Source organism: Pteropus alecto, unplaced genomic scaffold (genome assembly GCF_000325575.1).
Source record: "Pteropus alecto unplaced genomic scaffold, ASM32557v1 scaffold20, whole genome shotgun sequence".
Lineage (NCBI taxonomy): Eukaryota > Metazoa > Chordata > Mammalia > Chiroptera > Pteropodidae > Pteropus > Pteropus alecto.
In genome coordinates this window covers 12171424-12193467 of record NW_006436298.1, presented here as the reverse complement: position 1 = coordinate 12193467, position 22044 = coordinate 12171424, and the positions used below count along the sequence as shown (strand labels likewise).

General features: G+C 34.4%; 1 protein-coding gene across 2 annotated transcripts in view; it reads right to left on the bottom strand.

Moving 5' to 3' along the window:
• The window catches only part of SCAMP1 (secretory carrier membrane protein 1), an 83534-nt gene that overhangs the window by 60012 nt on the left and 1478 nt on the right, over nucleotides 1–22044 (bottom strand). Inside the window, exon 2 of one of the 2 annotated variants that reach the window (XM_006913170.3) lies at nucleotides 1028–1105. The exons of the other annotated variant lie outside the window; for it this stretch is intronic. Within the exon in view, the coding sequence (XP_006913232.1) occupies nucleotides 1028–1105 (78 nt within the window). The remainder of the gene's footprint in view (nucleotides 1–1027; nucleotides 1106–22044) is intronic. 2 annotated transcript variants of the gene reach the window in all.

The following is a 22044-nucleotide window of genomic DNA, read 5'->3' as shown; positions in this document are numbered from 1 at the left end:
AGTTAATTTAATACACCTTGAAGAAATTTCCAAGCAAAAAGCTACATAACCTTTTCGAATATTTCCTAGACTATGAAAAACATACTATGAAAAACATACAATAGGAAGAGGTGTTCAAGTAAAGATTATTACACTGATATATACCATCCGAGCATATAGTTGAAGAACTTCAATATCTTTAAGACGATGACTAACATTTCAGGAGCAAACGATGTTTAAAATTAGGGACCTCATGAGTATGATACATAAGCTAAAGACTCAAACACAGGAGACAAAATCATTTGCCAGAGAAATTTCTCAACAGAACCTACCTCAACAGTTCTCAAAACTGGTTCACAGTAAAACCATCACAAGGGCTAAGACAAAAACAAACAAAAAGGTACCCAACTATAAGAGATTAGGGTCCTAGTGGATAGTGTAATAAAGCTCCCCTGGTGCTTCTAATACGCATCTAAGATAGAGAACCCCTATTTACAAGGATTTTTTTTCCTCATACTCCTATGTTTATAATTCAAGACTAAATTTTGAAGAGAAGAATATGTTCCCACGCTAGGTAAAGTTCTAGAGGTTCTAGTCTATTAAAGCAGAATGCTGGTACTATTCAGAATATAACCTAATCCAAATGACAATCACACAAATATTCATGTACAGTTCTATACATAGGTCTCTCAGAGTAAGAAAATATCACCCCATATTACCATGAAGACAACATACACACCAAAAAACACTTCTCTCTCCTATGTAAATTAACAAAGTAAGATTTACATATTAGAGGAATTATTAGCAATTTAATTTGTGTGGCATAAAAGAAAATTTGCAGTATTACAGTAGGACCATCAAGGTAATTTTCAATTACTATTGATATTCCTTCCTATTTTAAAAAAATTAATTTGCTAAATTCTAAATAAAACACTAACAGTTCATTTTACATAAGTTTAACCAACTAAAAGAAACCATAATTGATATACAATTCTTATTTAATTTTACTGTTAACATTTAAAAATAGTCCGATTTCGAAAGGCCTTACTGTTCTAGAATCTGAGAATGGGTTATATTCATCGAGTCCTGGTGGGGCAGTTCTTGTCACTTGTGTAACTGATGGGTCCTGGAACAGAATTCAAAAGAGAAAAAAGATTACTTATCCTCTATTTACAAAGTGTTTGCTTTATCTGTACTTTTGGTCACCCAGCAAAGCTAACGGAGGAAAATGAAGATTATGAGATTTACTCAGTCTCATTCCAACAAAGTTGAAATTATAACCCACAGCCCTAACATCCTCAAAGAAAAACAAATGAAAACTGGGTTAGATGCAAATCAGTTGCTATATAAAGACTGAAAGTAGAGAAAGCAGACCACCTCTTAATAGCTGTGGAACTGATTGCACAAGAGCATCTTAGCAAATCTTGGGTAAACCCACCATCCTTTCCTTTAGGCTCCACAAAGAGTTCATGTTCACCTTTTTAATATCTTCAGTTTTCCTTACTGCAGATTTAAGTACCACATTACAAATTAATGTCATGCAAAAGCAACATTTAGAGCATTCAAGATTAAGTACCTCTTACTTGTTTTATTCTACTCCAATATTTTTCCACATGATCTTAGACTGTCTCCCCTTTCCCAAGTATGTCATCACACTATCTCAGCTTTTCCAATCTGTTAATATTAGGCCTTCATATAAATAACTAAATCACAAAATCCTAGATACGTATTCAATTTCTCTTGTGAATATTAAAAAAAACTTAATAAACATCTCGACAAAAATCAACAACATAATGTGAAAAGTATTTGCAAATTGTAATGTAACCTTTTTGGCCCTGATATCCCTAGTTTCAAACTTTGACATGCATCAGAATCAAATAAAACACAGATTGCTGTGCCTCATCCCCAAAGTTTCTGATTCAATAGGTTTCGGGTAAGGCCTGGGAATCTGTATTTCTAACAAGTTCTCAGGTGATGCTGCTGCTGCTAGTCTGGGGACCAATGCTCTCTGTCCATTCAGTACCTTCTCCAATCCATCTTCCTCAATAGTCATCAAAGTTATCTTTCAAAAATGAATAACTAACTTTGTCATTTCCCTCCTCTAACTCCTATCATCTATCCCTACCCATTCCGGACTTTTTAGAGGCTCTCCACTAAATAGAAGATAAAGTGCAAATTCCTCGAAATAAAAGGCTCTGCCCATCTAGCCTAGTGCCTGCCTACCTTTCTAACCTCATCAACTTTCTCACAACCACCTTCACCTTGCCAGATCCTTCTGCCTTAGCCAAATGAAACACACTACTGCATAAAGAACCTCGAACTCAGCAAAAAGCAAGTAGTAAGGATAAAAGTCCGCACAGACAAAAAATAAAGGCTCTAGGCTTGCTCAACAATAAAATGAGAAGGAATGAAATCACTATTTCCCAGGGTTCTCTCCCAAGTTTACTGAAAATATAAGGAGCAGAAATATGATCATGAGGGAATGTGTGTCACAAGAGGAAAATTAAGAAAATAGAAATATGAATGTTTTAATAAAATTTTTCATCTGGCATTGCTGTGGTTAACTTACTTTAGAAGTGGGTTTAGGGTCAACAAATGGAGACTAAGCAAGTCTAGATGGTCCAGCTGCAAAATCAATGCTCACCAAGCTGGGTGACCTATGAGTCCTCACACACCATATGTGGCATTCCTTCCTCTAGCAGGAATACTCTTCCAGGCAGGGTCAGCCTAGCAATCTCCTCCCTCTTCCTTAAAGACTTAATCCAAAGCCTACCTCATATGCTAGCCAATGATCTCTGTATCTTCCAGGTACTCAAGTCACTCCACCCCAGGATCAGTCCTCCCAGAGCTTGGCATTTATCTCATTAGCATTTATTTCACTGAACCATGATGATCTTCATGAAAACCTTTTTCACAAATTGAATTGTGACTTCTTTGAATATAAGAAATAGGTAAATGGTCCTTTTAATTTAATCGTGCATGCCTGGTTATGCTGTTTCTTGAGTGATTAATACAACCCCTGGGGCTGGGGGGGAAAAAGCAGAGAGTAATTCTTTAGATAGTAGCAGCAGTAATAACCAAGAAATCCTCCTTAAGAAATGAGCATAAATATGGTAATTCAAAACGTGGAAGTGAAAAGATGTTTAATCTCACAAGAAAACTACTAGTTAAGACTACACCAATATAATTATTTCTTGACTATCAAATCAGCAGAAATCCAAAAGTCTGACATACTCTATTGACAAAGTTGTAAGGAAACAAGGATTCTCATACAGTACTAACGAGAACAGAAACTGTTACAACCTCTATGGAGGGAAAGTTGGCAATAGCTAGCAAAACTGTGTCTGCATTAATACTCTGCCCACAATCTCACTTCCAGAAATGCATTCCAAAAGATATACTGGCAAAATACTATTTGTAATAGCAAAAGAATGGAAGCAAACTAAATGTCTATCTATAGAAGATGTCTGATTAAACCACAGTACATTTACACGATGAAGTACTATGCAGCTGAGTATTATGCAGTTGTAAAGGAGGTGTATACACTGCCATGGAGTGAAAAAGAACAGTGTAAATAAGCTGTTACCTTTTATCCGCGAAGGAAAATAAAAATCAAAGTGTTTGTGTTTACTTATATTTTAAAAAAGGAAAAATTAAACAAAGACTAATGATTACCTATAGGGAGAGGAAGAGAACAGGGAGAAGAGAGCATAGACTTGGAAGCTAGACCTCTAAATGTACCTTGTTTTATAGTACTTCATTGGAACCATGAAAATGTTTTTTCATAATTATAGAAGAAAATTAATTCAAAAAGAAAAAAAGGAGGAGCAAAATGTAGATGCAGAAGGATGAATCCCGCTTAGCCAACATGCCATCATTATTCTCTCAATGCTACGGAAGTACACTGAGTCCAATGAGTCCAACTCTCATTTTATAAATATGCATATTCAATCACCAAGTGTCCTAAAATTCACATTACATTCTCTTTTTTAAAAATCCTATATAAAATAAAATTAAAATAAATCCTATGTAAGGTCTAACTTAATTCCGAAGAGACCCAGAATGAAATCATCCTTTCAATTTTCTACTTTTGACTACAATAACTAAAACACACTTGTTTCCTTCCAGATTTTAGAAAAGTTTAATCCAGGCTGACAGTTAACTGGCACTTTGACAAAATCATTGTCTCAAGTGAAATAAGTCTGTATCTAGTTGGTCTGGAATTTCTTCTAATGTAGTATTAGGTGATGAAGCAACACAATATGTACGAGATATGTCAAGAATGATTTAGGTAGATAAAGAAATGATCTCTGAATTACCACATAATTAACTTTTCAAATCAGTTTTAATAAATATAGAGTTAAGGAAGCTGTAGTATCTAAACGGAGAAAACAAGAAAGCCGAATATTAATAATGATCTTTTAATTCCTATTAAGTATCCAGCACTTATTTATATTATTTCCAATCCTCCCTGGTGGACAGTATTGTTTCATTTTTCAGAGAAAAAAGCTATGGCTTTAAGAAGGTCAAGAAAGTTCCTCAAAGTCAATCAGTATATTTCTGAAACAAAATATGAAGCCATGATTTTGCAATGCCTATATATACTCTTCCCATAAAATATACTAAAGTTTACCACAATCACAACTTTACCAAGAAAACAGTGGTTGAGCTGAATGTTTACTAATGATTCCAAAACTCTGACAGGAAAATATTGTGCTTCCTGCTCAACATAATCAAGATGAAATTGTTTTAACTGATAACTTGGTTGCTCCTATGGCAGCGGTTCTCAAACTTAGCACACACTGGAATCACCTGAAGCACCTGGTTAAAACCCAGACTGCTGAGCACCACTGTGAATGTACCCTGATGTCTGGGATGGTGCCTGAGAATTTGCATTTTTAACAAGGAAAACATTCTGAGAAAGTCTTATTTTATTGACTTAGAGGAATATGCTAGGCTCCTGTATATTATTAACATTCAAGAAGCAAGTAAAGACATTCTTTAGAATTTAAATATCCTATTTGGATCAGTTTGTGCACAAAGTTCTATCTTCATGTTATTTAGTTAATCCAAGGCTATTCTGCAAAGGCTTTAGTAAGCCACTTAACTTCACAGTCCTAGTTCATTAAAAGCCAAGATGCATTACAAAAATGTTTTTTTTTAAAAAAAAGAGAATAAGTAAAAATTTTATATCTAGCATAATCAGCTTTTTTATATCTTGAATCCAAGTTTCTTTACCAAACCCTCTACCATAGTGCACTTTCACTGTATGTCAACTGATTTCCTCCACCATGCATTAAATTGGACATTACTCAATTGTTACCACATATAACCTCACAGGAAGATTCCAACTGGTAGAAAGTACTGTCACCTTCAGTTAGACATGATGAGATTAATTCAATAAACAATTCTGGTGGGAAATCAACCTCAGTCTCTTGCTTCTTATTCTCTGTATATATACCATCTTCGAGGCAAACAGTAATCTAATAACACAAAGCCCACATGGATGATTGTGTACAACTTTATATCCTACTAACTTACTATATCTGCTAACAATAGGTTGGAATTTCGAGATTTAGACTCAAAACCTTGTATGTCTTAGGTCTTAGGTATTCATTGAGTAGTAGAAAGAGTATGGTCTAGGAATTAGGAACTCTGGGTTCCTGAAAATGTCTAGTCTGTGACCTTAGGCAAATCACCCAAACTCTTAATTTTCTCATCTCTAAAATAGGGGAAATGTGATAAATGATGGCCCCAATCACTTGCAGCTCTAAAATGTTATGCTATACATTCATTGTAAGCCTTTACTGTTTGGAAAGCTGACTACTTGTATCCAAATCCCAGTTCCACTAATGAAAAGCTGTAAGCTGAACAAAGTACTTCATATTTCGACATGACTCAGTATCTTCATCAATAAAATGTATCATACAGCTCATGAACTACTACATGCAAGATACTTAACAAAGTTCCTGTATATGGAAAATACTCAGTGATAGCTGAGGCTGTTATCATTACCACCAATAACCTCTCCATTTATGATTAACTGAGATATTAAGTAAGTATAGGACATCTCACACAATGAAAAAGCCAATCAACACCCAGAGCCACCTTCTGAGGAAAGCAACCAGAGGCAGTTTTTTACACAACCTTTGTGTCATGTGACCCTATTACCTTAGCTGCATGTGAAAAAATGAGCAATTGGTATCTGTGCCAAATGCAGCCATTTTTAGAAGTGGACACAAAAAAGCCTGGCAGACCCCAATAGAAGTGACTCTATATTGGATAATGACTAATCAATCCAATTAGATCCCATTTCTTGAAGTGCTTGAATATGAGACAAAGACTGATAGCAGCAGCAGAACCTGACACTAGACATAGCAGAAAGACAGACGCTAAGTCATAAGAAAGTGACCAGAAAAGGGAGCAGTAGGTACAGCATCTGAGGGGAATAGTAATTATAATTGCCAATAAGTCACCAAAGTGAAAACAGGGCCCACAGAGTTACTGCTATTCTAGTTAGTGAGGAATGACTTGGTGTATGAGTTCTCACACTGTTCTGCAGATCCTCAGAAGAGCCTCAGTGTGAAGCAAAAAGGAGGAAGTGTGAGTGGGCAGAAAAGGGAAAAGAGGGTGTCAGAGATCAACCCCCTAATCTTCACTTGAATCAATTTTTATCTGTTTTATACATATTGATTTCACATGAAAACAGCTTCCACTGCTTGGCACAAGGGAGATGAAAGGCAGGAGGGTGACAATTGAGGTGACAATTTGTTAGCTCCCAGAGACTGTTGCATGACAATTGCAGAGCCCGACGGTGATGGGCTTCCTTTCCTCCCACAAGAATCCTTACAATAAACCTCCATCACCTGAGGTAACCTGAGCACTCTTCATGCCTAAAACCGAAACAGGTGAAACCGATATTCTTTGCCAAAGTTAACCGCCATTAACCACATTTAAATAAAATCTGCTGTAAGAAAGATTTTAGTAAATATGAACATTTACTGCTCCCTAGTATACATACTGATCCCCAGCACACTTACTGATGCAAAACTGTTAAATCACTGCTTAATTAAACTCTAGTTTCAACTTCGTTTTCTTCCCATTCTGATTTAAAAAATGAGGGAGGATAATACAAATATAACTTGTCTTTAATTTATCCTTTATTTTTCTTAGTGTTAGACAGTCCCTACAGTTCAAAGTGTAAGCCAACTTAATAAAACCTAGTTGGGAAAAAACCTTTATCCATATCTAAATTTCATCTCTTCCTGTATTTTCTCAGGATTACCCTATCGGTTATTCTTCTCTCTTTTCAACTGCTTCTTCTCAACAGGACACCTCACACCTACATTACAAGTCTGTTATCTTTAAAATGCACACAAAGAAAAACGAAAACATTCCTTCAACCATACATCACGCTCAAGCTACTACCAACCCCCTCTCTCGCCCTTCTTTCTGTCCACTTTTCCACCTTCCCCTCCCCTCCACCACTCCAGATCAAGCTGCTAGTATGTCTCACATGTAAACTGCAATAGCCTTCTTACTGGTCTCCTTCCCATCTTCTGACCCTTTCCCCGCAATCTATTCTTCACGATGAACCAGAATGAGCTTCTCAAAATACGAAACTACTCATGTCACACCTACAGATTTAATTGAGAAGAACGAGTGTATATTGTTTGTTTTGTGCTCTCAATAATCAAAGAACATATTTTAGGCCTTTGAAATGTTACAAAAATTAGGGAATGGATGATGAATAACTGGTGAGATTTATGGGATAGGGATTGCAAAGATGGGTAAAGTCTCACCGTCTACATAAGTGACTGCTAAGGAATAAAGACAAACTTTAAACCAGCAGTAAGTATTGACATTCTTTTATCACACACAGCTTACAGTGCAAAAGTTATCTACTGTTATAACACAATGTCTTCATCTAGACCTGTCTATATAATATGGTGGCAGCTAGCCACATGTAGCTCTTGAAATGCAACTAGTCAAAACTGAAATGTGCTGAAAGTGCAAAACACACCATGTTTCTGATTTCAAAGATCTAGCACAAAACGATGTAAAGTATCTCAAGTTTTATGCTGATTATGTGTTAACAAGATATTTTCACTTGGGGAGTAAAATAAAATACATTATTAAATTTAATTTCACCTGGGTTTTTTTCATATGGCTACTAGAAAATCTTTAATTATATATATGGCACAAAGTATATTTCCACTGGACATTGCTGACCTAGGCATTACGATTTTTTTCAAGACTGGCTTCTAATTTCACTTTCAACCACTTGGGCAAATTCAATTGTGTTAGCAAAAAACAAAAAAACTCAGACTAAGCTAAATGTCCCCTAAGTTTTTCAAAAGTACAAAAAATAACAAGAGACCTGACCAGAAGCTTCCCGATTCAATGTTTTCATACAGCACAGCAGCAGACTTTCACCATACTTTTTCACCTTCCTAACACTTTTTCACATGAGATACATGAAGACAATAATTTGAATATTAAAACATTCAGAAGAACATGCATATTTACAATTTTCTCAAGGATGCCTATGGGAAATTGAAGAAGGGAGAAACAAAGACAGATTCAAAGAGAAAGAATTCACCTAGTTTAGCACTATACTAGAATCTTTATCTCGTGTAATCCTCAGAACAGCCCTATGACTTAGATTCTTTACTTAGATTCTGACTTAGTTCTTTTCTTCCACTGCTTTAAACTTCAGAGAAATTTAAGTAATTTGCCCAAGTGACATGATCAAAATTAAAATCTGACCCCACAGACCAAGCTGTTAGAAGAAAATGTAATAAAGAATACAAATCTATGTTTAAAACAGTATTTCCTCAAAAAGAAAAAAAAAAGGCTGAATTAAACACTGCACCCCTCCACAAAACAAAATATCCTCAATAGCTCTGCTCAATCCAATCAATTTTATACACTAGACCAGGTAACTTGATTAAACAAGAGAAGACCCAAGCTAAGGGCTACGAGAGGCTCTGGTTTCAAACAGTTAAAATTCTGTCCTACTCTATACTTCTCAGGGCTACTAAAATCATAAGAATTTAATAAATGCTGAGAATTTCACTTACCTGGAGAAGAACATTTTCCAAATGCCCCAATTATTTAAAAAAAAAAAAAGGAACTTTGAGAAGCCATTAAAAACCTCAGCAACTCTAAAACATGTATTTTAACAAAACCTTTCTAACTCATTATAACAGTGCTTAATAATTAAGAATTACTCATTAAATCATAATTTTGAAAAATTGATATTCATTTTTATTGCAAGCATCATGAACATCTTACTCAAACCTAAGAGGCTCACAAACTAATTTTGATGGACCCAAATATGTCCTTAGTAAATTAGAAACTGAAGCAATCACACCCAGGCAGATTTATCTTACAAGTGCAACTTAAAAGCTAACAAAACATACTTTAAGTTACACTATTTGTCCATGTTAACACTAACAATAAGTGCCAAAAATAATTATTTCATTATCTATTACACTCTACATTCTAAAGAATTCTTTGGAAACAAAGCAAAATTTCTTAATATAATTTGGGGAAAATTTACTCCAAATAGTTAATGATCTATGTAAGGGACTTAAATCATATTGAAAGCAAGAAATTCTAGTTTCTTAGTCCACATAAAAATGAAATTAAGAGGTCCAGTACTTTCTTTGTTCTTTTATTTTATATTGTCAGTAGCACTTTTAGCAGCTATGAGAAATCATCCCACATTATCCTTATTAAAACCATTGCATGGAATGGTTTAGTCCAAAGTTCTGTAGTTCCTGAATAAACTTGGAAATATTAACCTCTGTGTCCGAATTTCCCCAGCTACAAAATGAGGGAGGTGAACTATAATAATACATAAGCTTTCTGCATCTCAGACTCTGCATTTAGGGGAAATGAGACCACAATACTGACCAATTCCTCTTTTTCCTTTAAGACAACTCAGGCATCACCTTCTCAGGAAGTTTTTCTCTGGCAATCTGAAAAATATGCTGTTCTGTTTCTTTAGCATCAAAGCACTTTATGCACATTATGTCTCCCAAATGAAATGTGGATTCTTTGACATCAAGGACTTCTCTTCTTTATCTTTGTATTCCTAGTGACTATCAGTGTCTAATTCACTTTCAGAGCTCCATAATTTAGCTAAATAAATAATACACTATTGTTCCATCTTCAATGGTAATCTCTTAAGGACAACTGAGTCTGAAGCTCTTTAAGCTCTAATACAATCACAGCAATTACACAAAAAATTTCATATGTAGGATATAAAACTAAAAGCAACAAATGAACAGGACAAACAGAGACTCACGGACATGGACAATGGACTAGTGGTTACCAGAGGGTGAAGAGGGGGAAGGAGGAGATAGGGGAAAAAAAGAGAATAAAAAAAATAAAAATAAAAAATTTTTAAGTAAGTACAAAGGCTTCATTTAACTGGCAAACTGTCCAGTTTAAAAATAATGGTTGATAAAGACCGAGAATATGCTTTGCTTGTTTTTCAAATTATTCCATTAGATCCAAAGTCATATTAATCATCTAACCAAAACAATAGAAATTAGCTCATTGGCAAAAGAATTAGATGGTCCTGCTATTCCAAATTGCACATTGTATTACGTGGCACCATATTTGAGCTACATGAACTACACGAAAGTCAGTCAAAAAAAGATAACATGCATAAAGGTAGAGCAGTGGCAAGAAACCAAATTACTTCTTAAAGCAATCAATAGGATAAAGAATTGAACATTTAGATAATATCAAAATGTCTTGCATCTATAGTAAATCCTAATATTTTAAAAATAAAGTAACTTTATACAAACAACCAGTATCTATGACCATATACAAAAATTAATTCAAAATGAATCAAAGCTCTAAATGTATGCACTAAAACTATTAAAACTCTTAAAAGAAAACAGTAAATCTTCATGACCTTGGATTAGGCAACAGCTTCTTAGATATGACAGCAAAAGCACAAGAAAAAAATAATTGGATTTCATCAAAATTAAACTTTCCTGCTATAAGTACGCCATCAAGAAATTAATGACAACTCACAGAATTGGAGAAAATTTTTGCAAATTTTTACAAATTTAAAAATGGGCAAAGGATTTCAATAGACATTTCTCTAAAGAAAATATACAAACAGCCAGTAAGACATACATGAAAAGATGCTGAACATCATTAGCCATCAGGGAAATGCAAATCAAAACTATAATGAGATACCACCTCACACTTACTAGAGTGGCTATAATCAAAAAATCAAACAAGTATTGGCAAGGATGTGAAAAAACTAGAATTCTCATACTGTGCTGATGGGAATGTAAAATGGTACAGCCATTTTTGGAAAAACAGTTTGGCAGTTACCATATGACCTGGCAATTCCACACCTAGGTATACAGCCAAGAGAAAAAGGCATATGTTCACACAAAAACTTATATACTAACATACATAGTAACATTATTCCTAACAGCCAAAAAAGTGGAAATAACCCAAATTTATATCAACTGATGAATGGAAAAATAAAATGTAGTATTTCCATGCAATGGAATATTATTTGGCAATAAAAAGAAATGTAGTCCTAATACATGTTACAATATGGATGAACCTTGAATACATTATGCTACATGAAAGCTGCCAATCATAAAAGACCACATACTGTGTAATTCTATTTATATGAAATGTCCAAAAAGGATGTTAGTGGCTACCTAGGGCTGGAGGAGTTAGAAGGAAATGGAGAATGACTGCTAAAGGATATGAAGTTTCTTTTTGGAGTGATGAAAATGTTCTGAAATTGATAGTAGTGATGATTATAAGACTGTGGATACACATACTATAACCCACTTAATCATAACCTTTAAATGGGTGAACTGTATGGTATATGAATTACATCTCAAAATTATTTAAAGAAAAGATAATCAGGTGTAATATTTCTTGGTATAAATGTTGCCAATCAGCTATAAATCCACATCTTCAAAATCTAAATACCGAATCACTCACTGCCCTCATTAAATAAAGAGAAATGCTCACTAGGAAAAAAGTAGGGAGGGATGAGGTAGGGAGATTAGCAATCCGGAACTACATTGACGCTTGAGTATGAATACCTGCAAATTGGATACTTTAACATCCTATAATACTAAATCACCAAAATTTCTTCTGAAAATTTGAGAAACTAGGTAACAGAACTAGGTGCCCCAATATTAATGCACTTAAGTCTACAGACATGAAAAAGGTTGACCATGTAGAACAGGAAAATATTTGGTCATATGTCCATTCACCTGACCCATGAGTTCAATCACATCTGACCACTAATGAGCCACTGAACTGACATCCTAGAGATGAGAGAACAGCAGGGTCCGCTCATATAAATTTCTCTTATTTTTAGTAAATGGTCAAGAGATTTTTGCAAAAAAAAAAAAAAAAATTTGTTTTATCATACCTAGTCGTTCACCATCAAAATCAATGGGTTTTGTCATTCTTCTTTAATGTATTAAATACTGAAATACCAAAACAATTACCACTAAATGTGGCAGATTTGTGAAATTTTAAAAGGTCTTAATGTTTTGGTCATAGTACAGGCACTCAATGTTTAAATGTAGTTTTTCCACTTGAGAATAAACGTATAGTTCACAGAACACTTTCTTATGAAAAGAATTATGGCTAAATAACCTCCTCTTGTTAACTTGATGGTTAGGCTCCCCAGGCCAGTGCTTAAATCACAGCACCACCAAATCCGAGCACTCTCTACAATGCCACATCCATGGAGGGGAAATGTTCAGAATTCCAGTTTTAAGTCCACGGATTCATCTCCTGCTACCATCCCATGATTTTGAAAAGTAATCCTAACTTTAAAAACTGTTAAACTCAAATATAATTTAAAAAAACACTACGTCTTTTTCAAAAATCACCAACATTAAAAAATCCAGTGTACAACTTTCCAACATTTAAATAAAACTTAAAGCACAAGGTGATTTGTCATAAAAATAAAATGAGCTCTCATTATTACCCTCAGTGCAAGTGGTGATATATAAAAGCTTCGAAAATCTTAAGCTTTGTAAGACAACCAGTAATTTGTGTGTTTTGTTTTTGTTACTATTTCTGTTAATACCAAAAGTTTAAAAGTTAATAAAAATTAGAGTCTGCCTTAGGAAATATAGGCAATTGAGGGATGAAATAAAGGAAGAGAATAAATAATCACATGTTGCAACCAAAGAATCTTGCACCATTATTTATTTCCTTTATCTGTTATTTTAAGAGCTTCCATCTTTGTCTTGATTCAAAAGAAAAACTCCTGGAACTAAAAGAAATGTAAAAAACAAAAACAAAAAACACACAACTAAATACTGAAGGCAGAAAAATTAAGTAATCTGCCTAAGGTCACCTAGCTAGGAGGTGGAGAAGCAAACCTAAGTGGCCTGGTTCCTTTAATCTACTACCCTGTACTGACGGAAGACAAACCTCTGCAAATTTCAAATATTCCTTCCTCTAATCCCCTTACCACCAGGCTAAGAACACAAAAATGTTCGTCAGCAATATATACAATTCACAGAACATTTTCTTGGTGAACTCAACTCTGGTGAAGTTCCCCTGAGATTTAAATATAAACATTTCTATTTAAAAAAACAAACAACAACAAAAAAAAACCTTTAATTAAATAGAAAAAGCATGTAATATATTTTTTTAGTTCGGGGATTACATTAATGCATTTTTACAATATGCTACGTACTTCCAAGCAATTCACTTAAATTTATGACTGAGATGCCATTTTATCTATGGCTAGGTCATAAACAAAACCACAAGACTAAGTCAACCTAAAACAAGCATCAGCAGTTCTAGGAAAATTGCTAAATGGTGGTAAAATTACATTAGTATACCAGCCCCTGGTCATGACTGGCCAATATTCCTAACTGCTTTTTCCCTATCACTTCCCACTTTCATTTCCCACCACTTTCCATTTATATTCTAAATCACCATGTGAGGATTCTAACCACCATTATAGGATTCCCACAGGTAAAATGGCTGCCAACAGCATGTATACAACTCTAGCATTACTTATATCTCTTGGTTAAAGTGGAAACTTCTAGTATTTGTATACATAATTTTTCTACAATATGAAACATTTTTACTGTGATTTAAAAAAAACCTTTAATAGCTACATATACTAAGTCGCCTGCATTCAAGTCTGATTTTTCTTCTATTAACAAATTAAAATTATCAGTGTATAACTATCACAAATCCCTTCCTCCTAGTTTGATGTCACCAATACTCAATGTTTGATCTCGCAATACTCAAAATGCACACTTTATAATATACACTTATTTCCTTCCTTTATTAGTTTAAGAAGTTCCAACATTTTTGTGTATATGCAAAAAATATTCAGTAAGTCATTTATATTTTTTAAAATAAATGAAACTGTTTCTTTTAAAGAAAAGAATTAAGTTGGTAATATTCAGAGTGTGTTCAAAATTACACTCTAAAAATAAGTGTAAATCCCATTATTATCCTGCTTAAAAAAGTCTTGAAGCAAGCAGAGATTTAGAAGTAGATGCAATACTAGCTCTGGCAATTTTGAAAGCTGGGCAAGCTAATATATACTCTAGGGATAATCATCAGGTATTTGGAGTCATTCTGCATGAAATACAAAGGGCTTTTTAGATAAAATATCCATTTATTTTTCAAGAAATAGATTAAGAAAGAGTACAGAGATTTTCAACAAGGGTGCCAAGATCATTCAAGGGGAAAGAACGGTTTGTTCAACAAATGGTGTTGGAACAACTGGATATCTGCATACAAAAAGATGAAGTTCAGGGTTCCAGTCAAGATGGCAGAGTAGGTAAATGCTGTGCTGCTACCTCTCACAACTACATCAAAATTACAACTAACAGAACAGCCAACACTGAGAATCAGCTGAAGTCTAGCTAACAGAAATCCTATAATTAAGGATATACAGCATCAAGACTGTGTTACTTAGACATCCTTCTTAGAGAAGTAGAGTAAGATACATCAATATATTAAAAGCATGGGAGTTAAGGCATCAACAAGCATATTCATTTCTGGTTCCTAACAACCCACCAAGAAAAGACTACAAAAGGCTCAGGCAAAATGTTTCCAAAAGTTATAAAAACTGATTGGTTAATTTGTTTTAATTTTATTTTGGGAGGTATAATTTGTATTTTAATTTTGGAAGTATGATCTTTTTAATTTGCCTTATATTAAAACATGAACTTTCCAACAATTAAAAACATCTCCTGTAAATGGAGAATGCTAAAGTGCTTCATTAACTCAGAAGGAGCAACCTAGCAACCTCCCACCATCCTGCATGACCCCTGTAAATAACACATGAGTATGCTATTCTAAAATGCATTAGATATTTCCTTGTGTTTCAATATAAGGGGGAAATTTTATTTCACTATGAATAAAGCTTATATTGAAATTTAAAAAAATGAAGTACAATCTTCACACCATAAACAAAAATTAACTTAAAATTAATCATAAACCTAAGTGTAAGTGCTAAAACTATAAAACTCTTAGGCAAAAACATAGGACTAAATCTTCATTATCTCGGATTTGGCAAAGAATTCTTAGATATAATATAAAAATATAAGCCACAAATGTAGATAATTTGTACTTAATCAAAATTAAAACTTTTGTGTTTCAAAGGACATTAATGGAAAGTAAAAAGACAATTGATGAATAGAAGAAAATATTTGTAAATCATATACCTGGATAAAGGACTTGTACTTAGAATATATAAAAATCTCTTACAACGCAATAAAAAAAAAACCCAACTTAAAAATAGTCAAAGGATCTGAGTAGACACTTCTCCAAAGAAGATATGCAAAAAGGCAATAAGCACATAAAAATATATTCCATATCAGATAGCCATCAAGAGAATGCAAATCAAAACCCAATGAGATACTTTGTACCCACTACTATGGCTAGAATCAAAAACAGATAATAACAAGTGTTAACAAGGCTGTAGAGGAAGTAGAACCCTCATATACCATAGGCAAGAATATAAAACGGTACAGCCACTTTGGAAAAGTCTAACAGCTCCTCAAATGACTCAACAGAGTTACTATATGACCTAGCAATTCCACTCCTACGTATATACCCAAGAGAACTTAAAATAAGTGTTCAAATAAAAACCTGTGCACAACTGTATACAGCAGAATTATTCATAATAGTCAAAAGGTAGAAACAACCCAAATGTCCATCAATTGATGACCTAGCATTATTAATTCTTAAAAGCACTCCAAGCCAAATATTGAGATTATTGGACTGCTCTCTGTGTACAGGTCACAAAGACTTCTTGTGGCAGTTCTTGCACAGAGAAGGGGAACAGGGGCTCCACAATGGTCTACCAAGTAAAGTCAGAAGCTATAGGACAGTACAGGCTGCCTCAGTAGGAACAAATAAAACGTAATAAATGTGGTTAAGGCTTGGTACAAAGTCAAATCCATCCAATCTCCACATCGTCTTTAATTTCCCATACCTATTGGAAATGAGAAATTTTCTCCCTTGTGATTTAAAAACATTTCATACTGTTTCGATTTGCATTACTCTGTCAGCAAAAACTAAATACAGGTTTAATTCCGTTATGGTTTTGGCAAGAAATGTTACTTCTTATTTACCTTTTGACAATTCTGGTTGAAAGAAAAGACTCAGATCACATGTTGGGAAAGGGTATTTCAAAGATATACACAAATACAAATGTCAGGTTTCAGAGATTGGAATTAAGAAATGGCAACATCTCTTGTAGTTCAACAGCAGCTCTGATAACAGACAGGAATTCTAGAAAATAAACCTCTGAAGCCCAGGCCAGATAATTCAACTCGATGTTTTGTGATTAAGATCATTTGGCTGTCCTCATGTCTTTCCACGGTTATTCGCACTACAACTACCTGACGTTCTCTGTGCTTTTTGTTCACTTTCCTGAGAAAGATGGTGCAGTTAACTATCTGTTCCTGTTAGAGCAAAATTTTTGGACTAAGCAATCATATGTGCTCCTGCTCAGCTCAGAAACTGGCTCTCTTGGGCCAGGTACCTTTGGTAAAATCAGTCAGCTGAGGCCAGGGTGACAAGGGTCACACAACGAAGGACACGATCACCTCTAGGGCTGCTCCCTCAGCAGAAGCGCTGAGGCTGAGCATAGCAAGCCCCTAGAACACAAAGCTCCCTCGCTAGCTGAGATGATCAGACTCAATGACAATATCCAATAGGTCGAAAGATGAGAGAGTTTATGCAGACAATAAGGTTCATAGAGGTACAAAAATATAACAATTACAGAGTTTCAAAGTAGAAAAAACTTGAGACACAAAAATCTCTACCTCAGCATCTCTAACAGGTCATCCAAATTCCACTTAAATTCCTTCAAGTGCTGGGCAACTCCATACCAAAAAAGCATTGTCAAGCTATTCTAATAAATGTCTTTAAATCTTTGTTAGGAAAAAAAATCTATCTTCATGTAAAATGCCAATTATCCTTAAATGTTTTCTTCTTTGAAGCCGTAATAGTTTTATTCACTCAACCAACTAAAAACCCTTAAAATATCTGAGTATCTCATACTTCCGTTTAGGCTTCAGTAGACAAAACCCAGAGTAATTTAAACTTATTCTTCTTAAGACTTGATTCCAGACCCATGACTATTCTGACTTCTCCTCTAGACACATCCTACTTTGTTCAAACCACTCTTTAAATATGAACTTAGAACTGAAGACAATACCCATGAGGTAGACAAGAACAGAATATTGTAGATTCATTTTTAGCAACTGGTCACTAATTTCATTAATCCAATATATATTTTTCAGGAACTATGTCACACTGGTGATTCATATTAAAAACATATCCAATAAGTTACCTGAATCTACATTCAGCACTACTAAATATTAATTGTATTCCAAAAAACCTTTTTTGGGGGTACTATCAGCAAAAGAACTTCCAAAGTTTCTCATGATCACCATCATGTCAATTATGATTATTGTTAAAATCATGGGACCAAAAATAAAACCATGTTCGAATACTAGCTGTCATGTAGCTCTTGCAAGAGGTACCCCACCCACACTAGCAGCCTCCCTGTGTACCTGCCTGAGAGCTTTCACTAGCCAAAGGACAAAAGGTTTTCTAAATATCTTAAGTGTTGATGCATACCACCTGACACTCTACCCTACATAAAGAATTCTATCTCAAGAAAAAAAAAAAATTATGGATGTGTTTTAAGGTATAGTTTGAACCCTGACAAAACAAACAAGAAACTGTTATGAGTGTTATACCAGCTTGAACTAAAAGGAACAGAGACACTTCAAAATGAAAAGAGGCTCTGGGCTCCCAACTTTGAATGGGTAGGAAGCAGACCGAAAATGCTACTTGGCTGTAAACAGGGGTCCTTTCTTACAGAGAAAAAGGACTTCTCAGAGGATGAAGACAAAAGCAGAAGAAAGTAATAGATTAGGGACAGATTTCCAGGTAGAACTGGGACCTAATCAAGGAACACACATTGCTCCCAAAGTAGGGGACCCTGACAATATAAGCCTGGCTGGATTTCAGACTTGCTATGGACCAACAATTGCTACATGACTTCCGCTTCTCCTCTATTTGAATGGGAGCATGTATTGAGGTTATCCTGTACCAGTCTCACCATTTGATGCTAGGTGTATCTTTTCAGTTCCAAGGTCTTTATCAAGAGACACATTTCCTCCCATCAAAAAGTAGAATCTAATCCTTTCCACTCCTTTTTTTGAATCTGAGCTGGCTTTGTGGCTAGTTTTGACTAACAATGTAGCGGAAGTAAAATGAATCAAGAAAGCTTGCAGCTTTGCTCTTGCCCTCTTGGAACACTGCTGCCGCTATATAAAATGCCTAGGATATTACTAGTAGAGGGAGCACATGAAAGAGAACCCATTGCTGCCCCCACCAACAGCCCCAGGTAATTGCCAGATACCTGAGTGACATCTTAAACCATGCAACCCCAGTCAAGCTGCCAGCTGATTGAAGCCACATGAGTGACTCCAGCAATAGCATTCAAAACCAAACTGTCCAGCTAAGTCTCGGTCAAATAACAGAACGGTAAGCAAATAATTACTGTCTTAAGCCACTACATTTTGTGATTGTTATACAGCAACAGATAACTGAGACAGTGGTAAATAATGATGTATTTTAATTTGATGAAATATAATCAGCAGCTCAATACATGCTTTTTCAAAATATCAGTCTGAGTAAAAAAGAGTGGGAACTCATGTAGTCGACATGCATGCAAAACACCATAGACCATAAACTACTATCGCTATGTACAGATTAATGTTGAAAGATAAAGTCTGAAACGTTAAACTATCACAGAAGAAATCCTCAAAATTCTTTCCTAGTACTATTCAATCTCCAATCTTAAATTTTAAATGGATAAGGAAAGAGCGACATCAACTAACTACGTGAAAACAAAATGGATAACATCCTTAAATTATGGGTCACTTTTTAATGACAATATTTTCAATTTTCAACTTCAACTAAACTCCTAGGATACCACCAAAATTACTGTAACTTAAAAGATAACACAATGAAAATGCTGAGTTGTAGGCCATTTTTAAAAGATGATTTAGAGAATTAATTTTTGAGGCCAAAACAAAATGGACATTGTGCTCAATATAGAGTTCTTTAATTAGAGAGGAAGCATATGCAATGAGAAAGCATTATAATTCAGACAACCTGGATCTAGTCTAGTAGACTGACTTACGGCAAACCATTTAATCATTTTTGGCCAGGATTCCTCAACCATGACCTGCCAAAAAGCTACTACTAGCACTCTAGAAGATTCAAAAGGAACATGAACTTTACCAAATTAGTAAGCTAATAAATGGTAAAGCTAATAATGCAGCTATAATTAAATACAATTTCTTGAATTACTATTAATACTACTTTTTAAAAACTAGTTAAAGCCACCATGCATTGAGCACTTGTTACATGCTAAATGTATGTTCATCTAACCCTATTAATAATCCTGTGGAGAAGGCACCATTATCCTATTTTACAGAATAGCAAACCGAGGTTTAGAGAGGGTACGTAACTCTCCCAGGTCTCACGACTGGTTAGTGACAAAGCCAGGATTAAATGCAGGGTTCGTTTGGGTTTTTTTTTAAAAAAAACTCTTGAGCCAAAATTTTTAAATACCACCCTCTGCTGTCTCCTCATGAAAGCCTCAAGTCCAAGTTTCAAATATAAAACAAGAATTTTGGTGTCAAAATACAACCAAACATAGTGCCACAAGCAGTGGACTAGGAATCAGATCTAAGTTCTAATGCCAATTCTGCACTACCTTCACCTAGATCTAAGACAATCAATGAGCAAGTTAGCAATAGAAGTCAAACAGTTTTTAATCAAGAAGAAATTAGGATGGTTGTCAAATGTAAAATATATCTCTGGGCTTTTTTTCATCCATAGAATGAGATATGACTAAATACATTTTAAGATTTTCCTTTTCCAGCTTTGAAAATTTGATTCTATTTTAAAAATTACATTAAATGTCATTTCCAAAATGAATTTTCTGACCCACTTGATTAGCAAATTAGAAGGCATGAAGATTTTCTGACCACTTATTATTCCCTCTTTTGAACACGCTGTATTCATTCCACACTCTTACAGTGACTTACAGAGCCTTTATTACTTATTTCTGCTCGATATTAAACTCTCTTTTACTTCACTTTCCAAGCATGCTTATCTCCATATTAAGCTAATATCCTTAAGGATAGATTTTTCTTCAATATCTGTTGAATGAATAACTGAACAGAAGAACAGGGGACACAGAGCAATTATTCAATGAATACATGTTGACTATGTAGAAAATGTTTTCCTCTCTAGCTTTAAAACTACTTTATAACAAGTCAAGAGTGGATTATCAAACGTCTGTATAATAATCTATTTTCTTTCAGATTACTACACATTTTCAGTTATTCCAAGTTTTTTAATGCACAATGAAAACTATTCAAATGCCATAAACTCATTCACTGAGCTTACCAGAACCACTAGAATACAACAGGAGCTCAAAAAATGAATTGAATCCAGCAAATAACTTTATAACAGCTAATAAAATCAAGTAAACCATTGTAGTCACATTATCTAAAGATTTTATCCTCAGAAATCATTTTCATGACATGACTCAAATGAAGATGTTAGCAAAAATGTTCCTAAAAGTGAAACGTTAAAAAGCTGAAAAAGCAAATCAAATAGTTTTTAATCAAGAAGAAATTAGGTGGTTGCCAAATTGTGAAATATCATATATTTTGAAAATATAAACTTTATTTTCTAATATTAAAAATAAAAACATATTTGAAAGGAAAAATGATCATAACTCAAAGATGAATCTAGGAACTTTTTACATTTAAGTAGAGAGGGCCAGAAATGCTATTTCAAAAATTGCATTTACAGAGAAGGCTAAAGTAGAAAGAAAGGAAAAATATGCTATAAATGTAAAGCTTTACTTTGAGAAGAGGAAGGGCAGCTGGACACGAGTGGAAAGATAAAGGGTCAGATACACAGTGCTGTGACGGTCACCAAAAACAGGTAAAGACCATAAACAGAAACATGTGTACAACCAAGTCTTCTTTAGGCCTAAATTACCTATCCCTTGAAATATTTTATGAACTTGAATAATCATTATCCTCTGAGTACATCCACTTATGAAGAACAAAGGTTTATAATTTTATGCCACAATGAATGAATGTTTAAAATTACTTTTGGGTTTAGAATTACTTTAGCAACCTTATGTATGGCAGAAGAGAAAAGTGTCATGGCAACATCAAATGTCACAAAAGAGCAGTCTGGGCTAAGAAAACAATGTCACGCACTAACAAGAGAACCAGCTATATAAAATGAGCCACGAAATGGAATGACCAAATAGAATAGCCAAACTGTCAGATGCTAAATAAACAGAATCAATTATCTGAACTAGAGAAAGCTAATAGGTTCTCAATGTTATACATTTAAAATATTTTAAAGTAACACCCATTTGGCAAGTTATCAAGTATAATTTAAGAATAATCTTATTTTCCATAACATGAAATGATGGAATTCTAAATACTA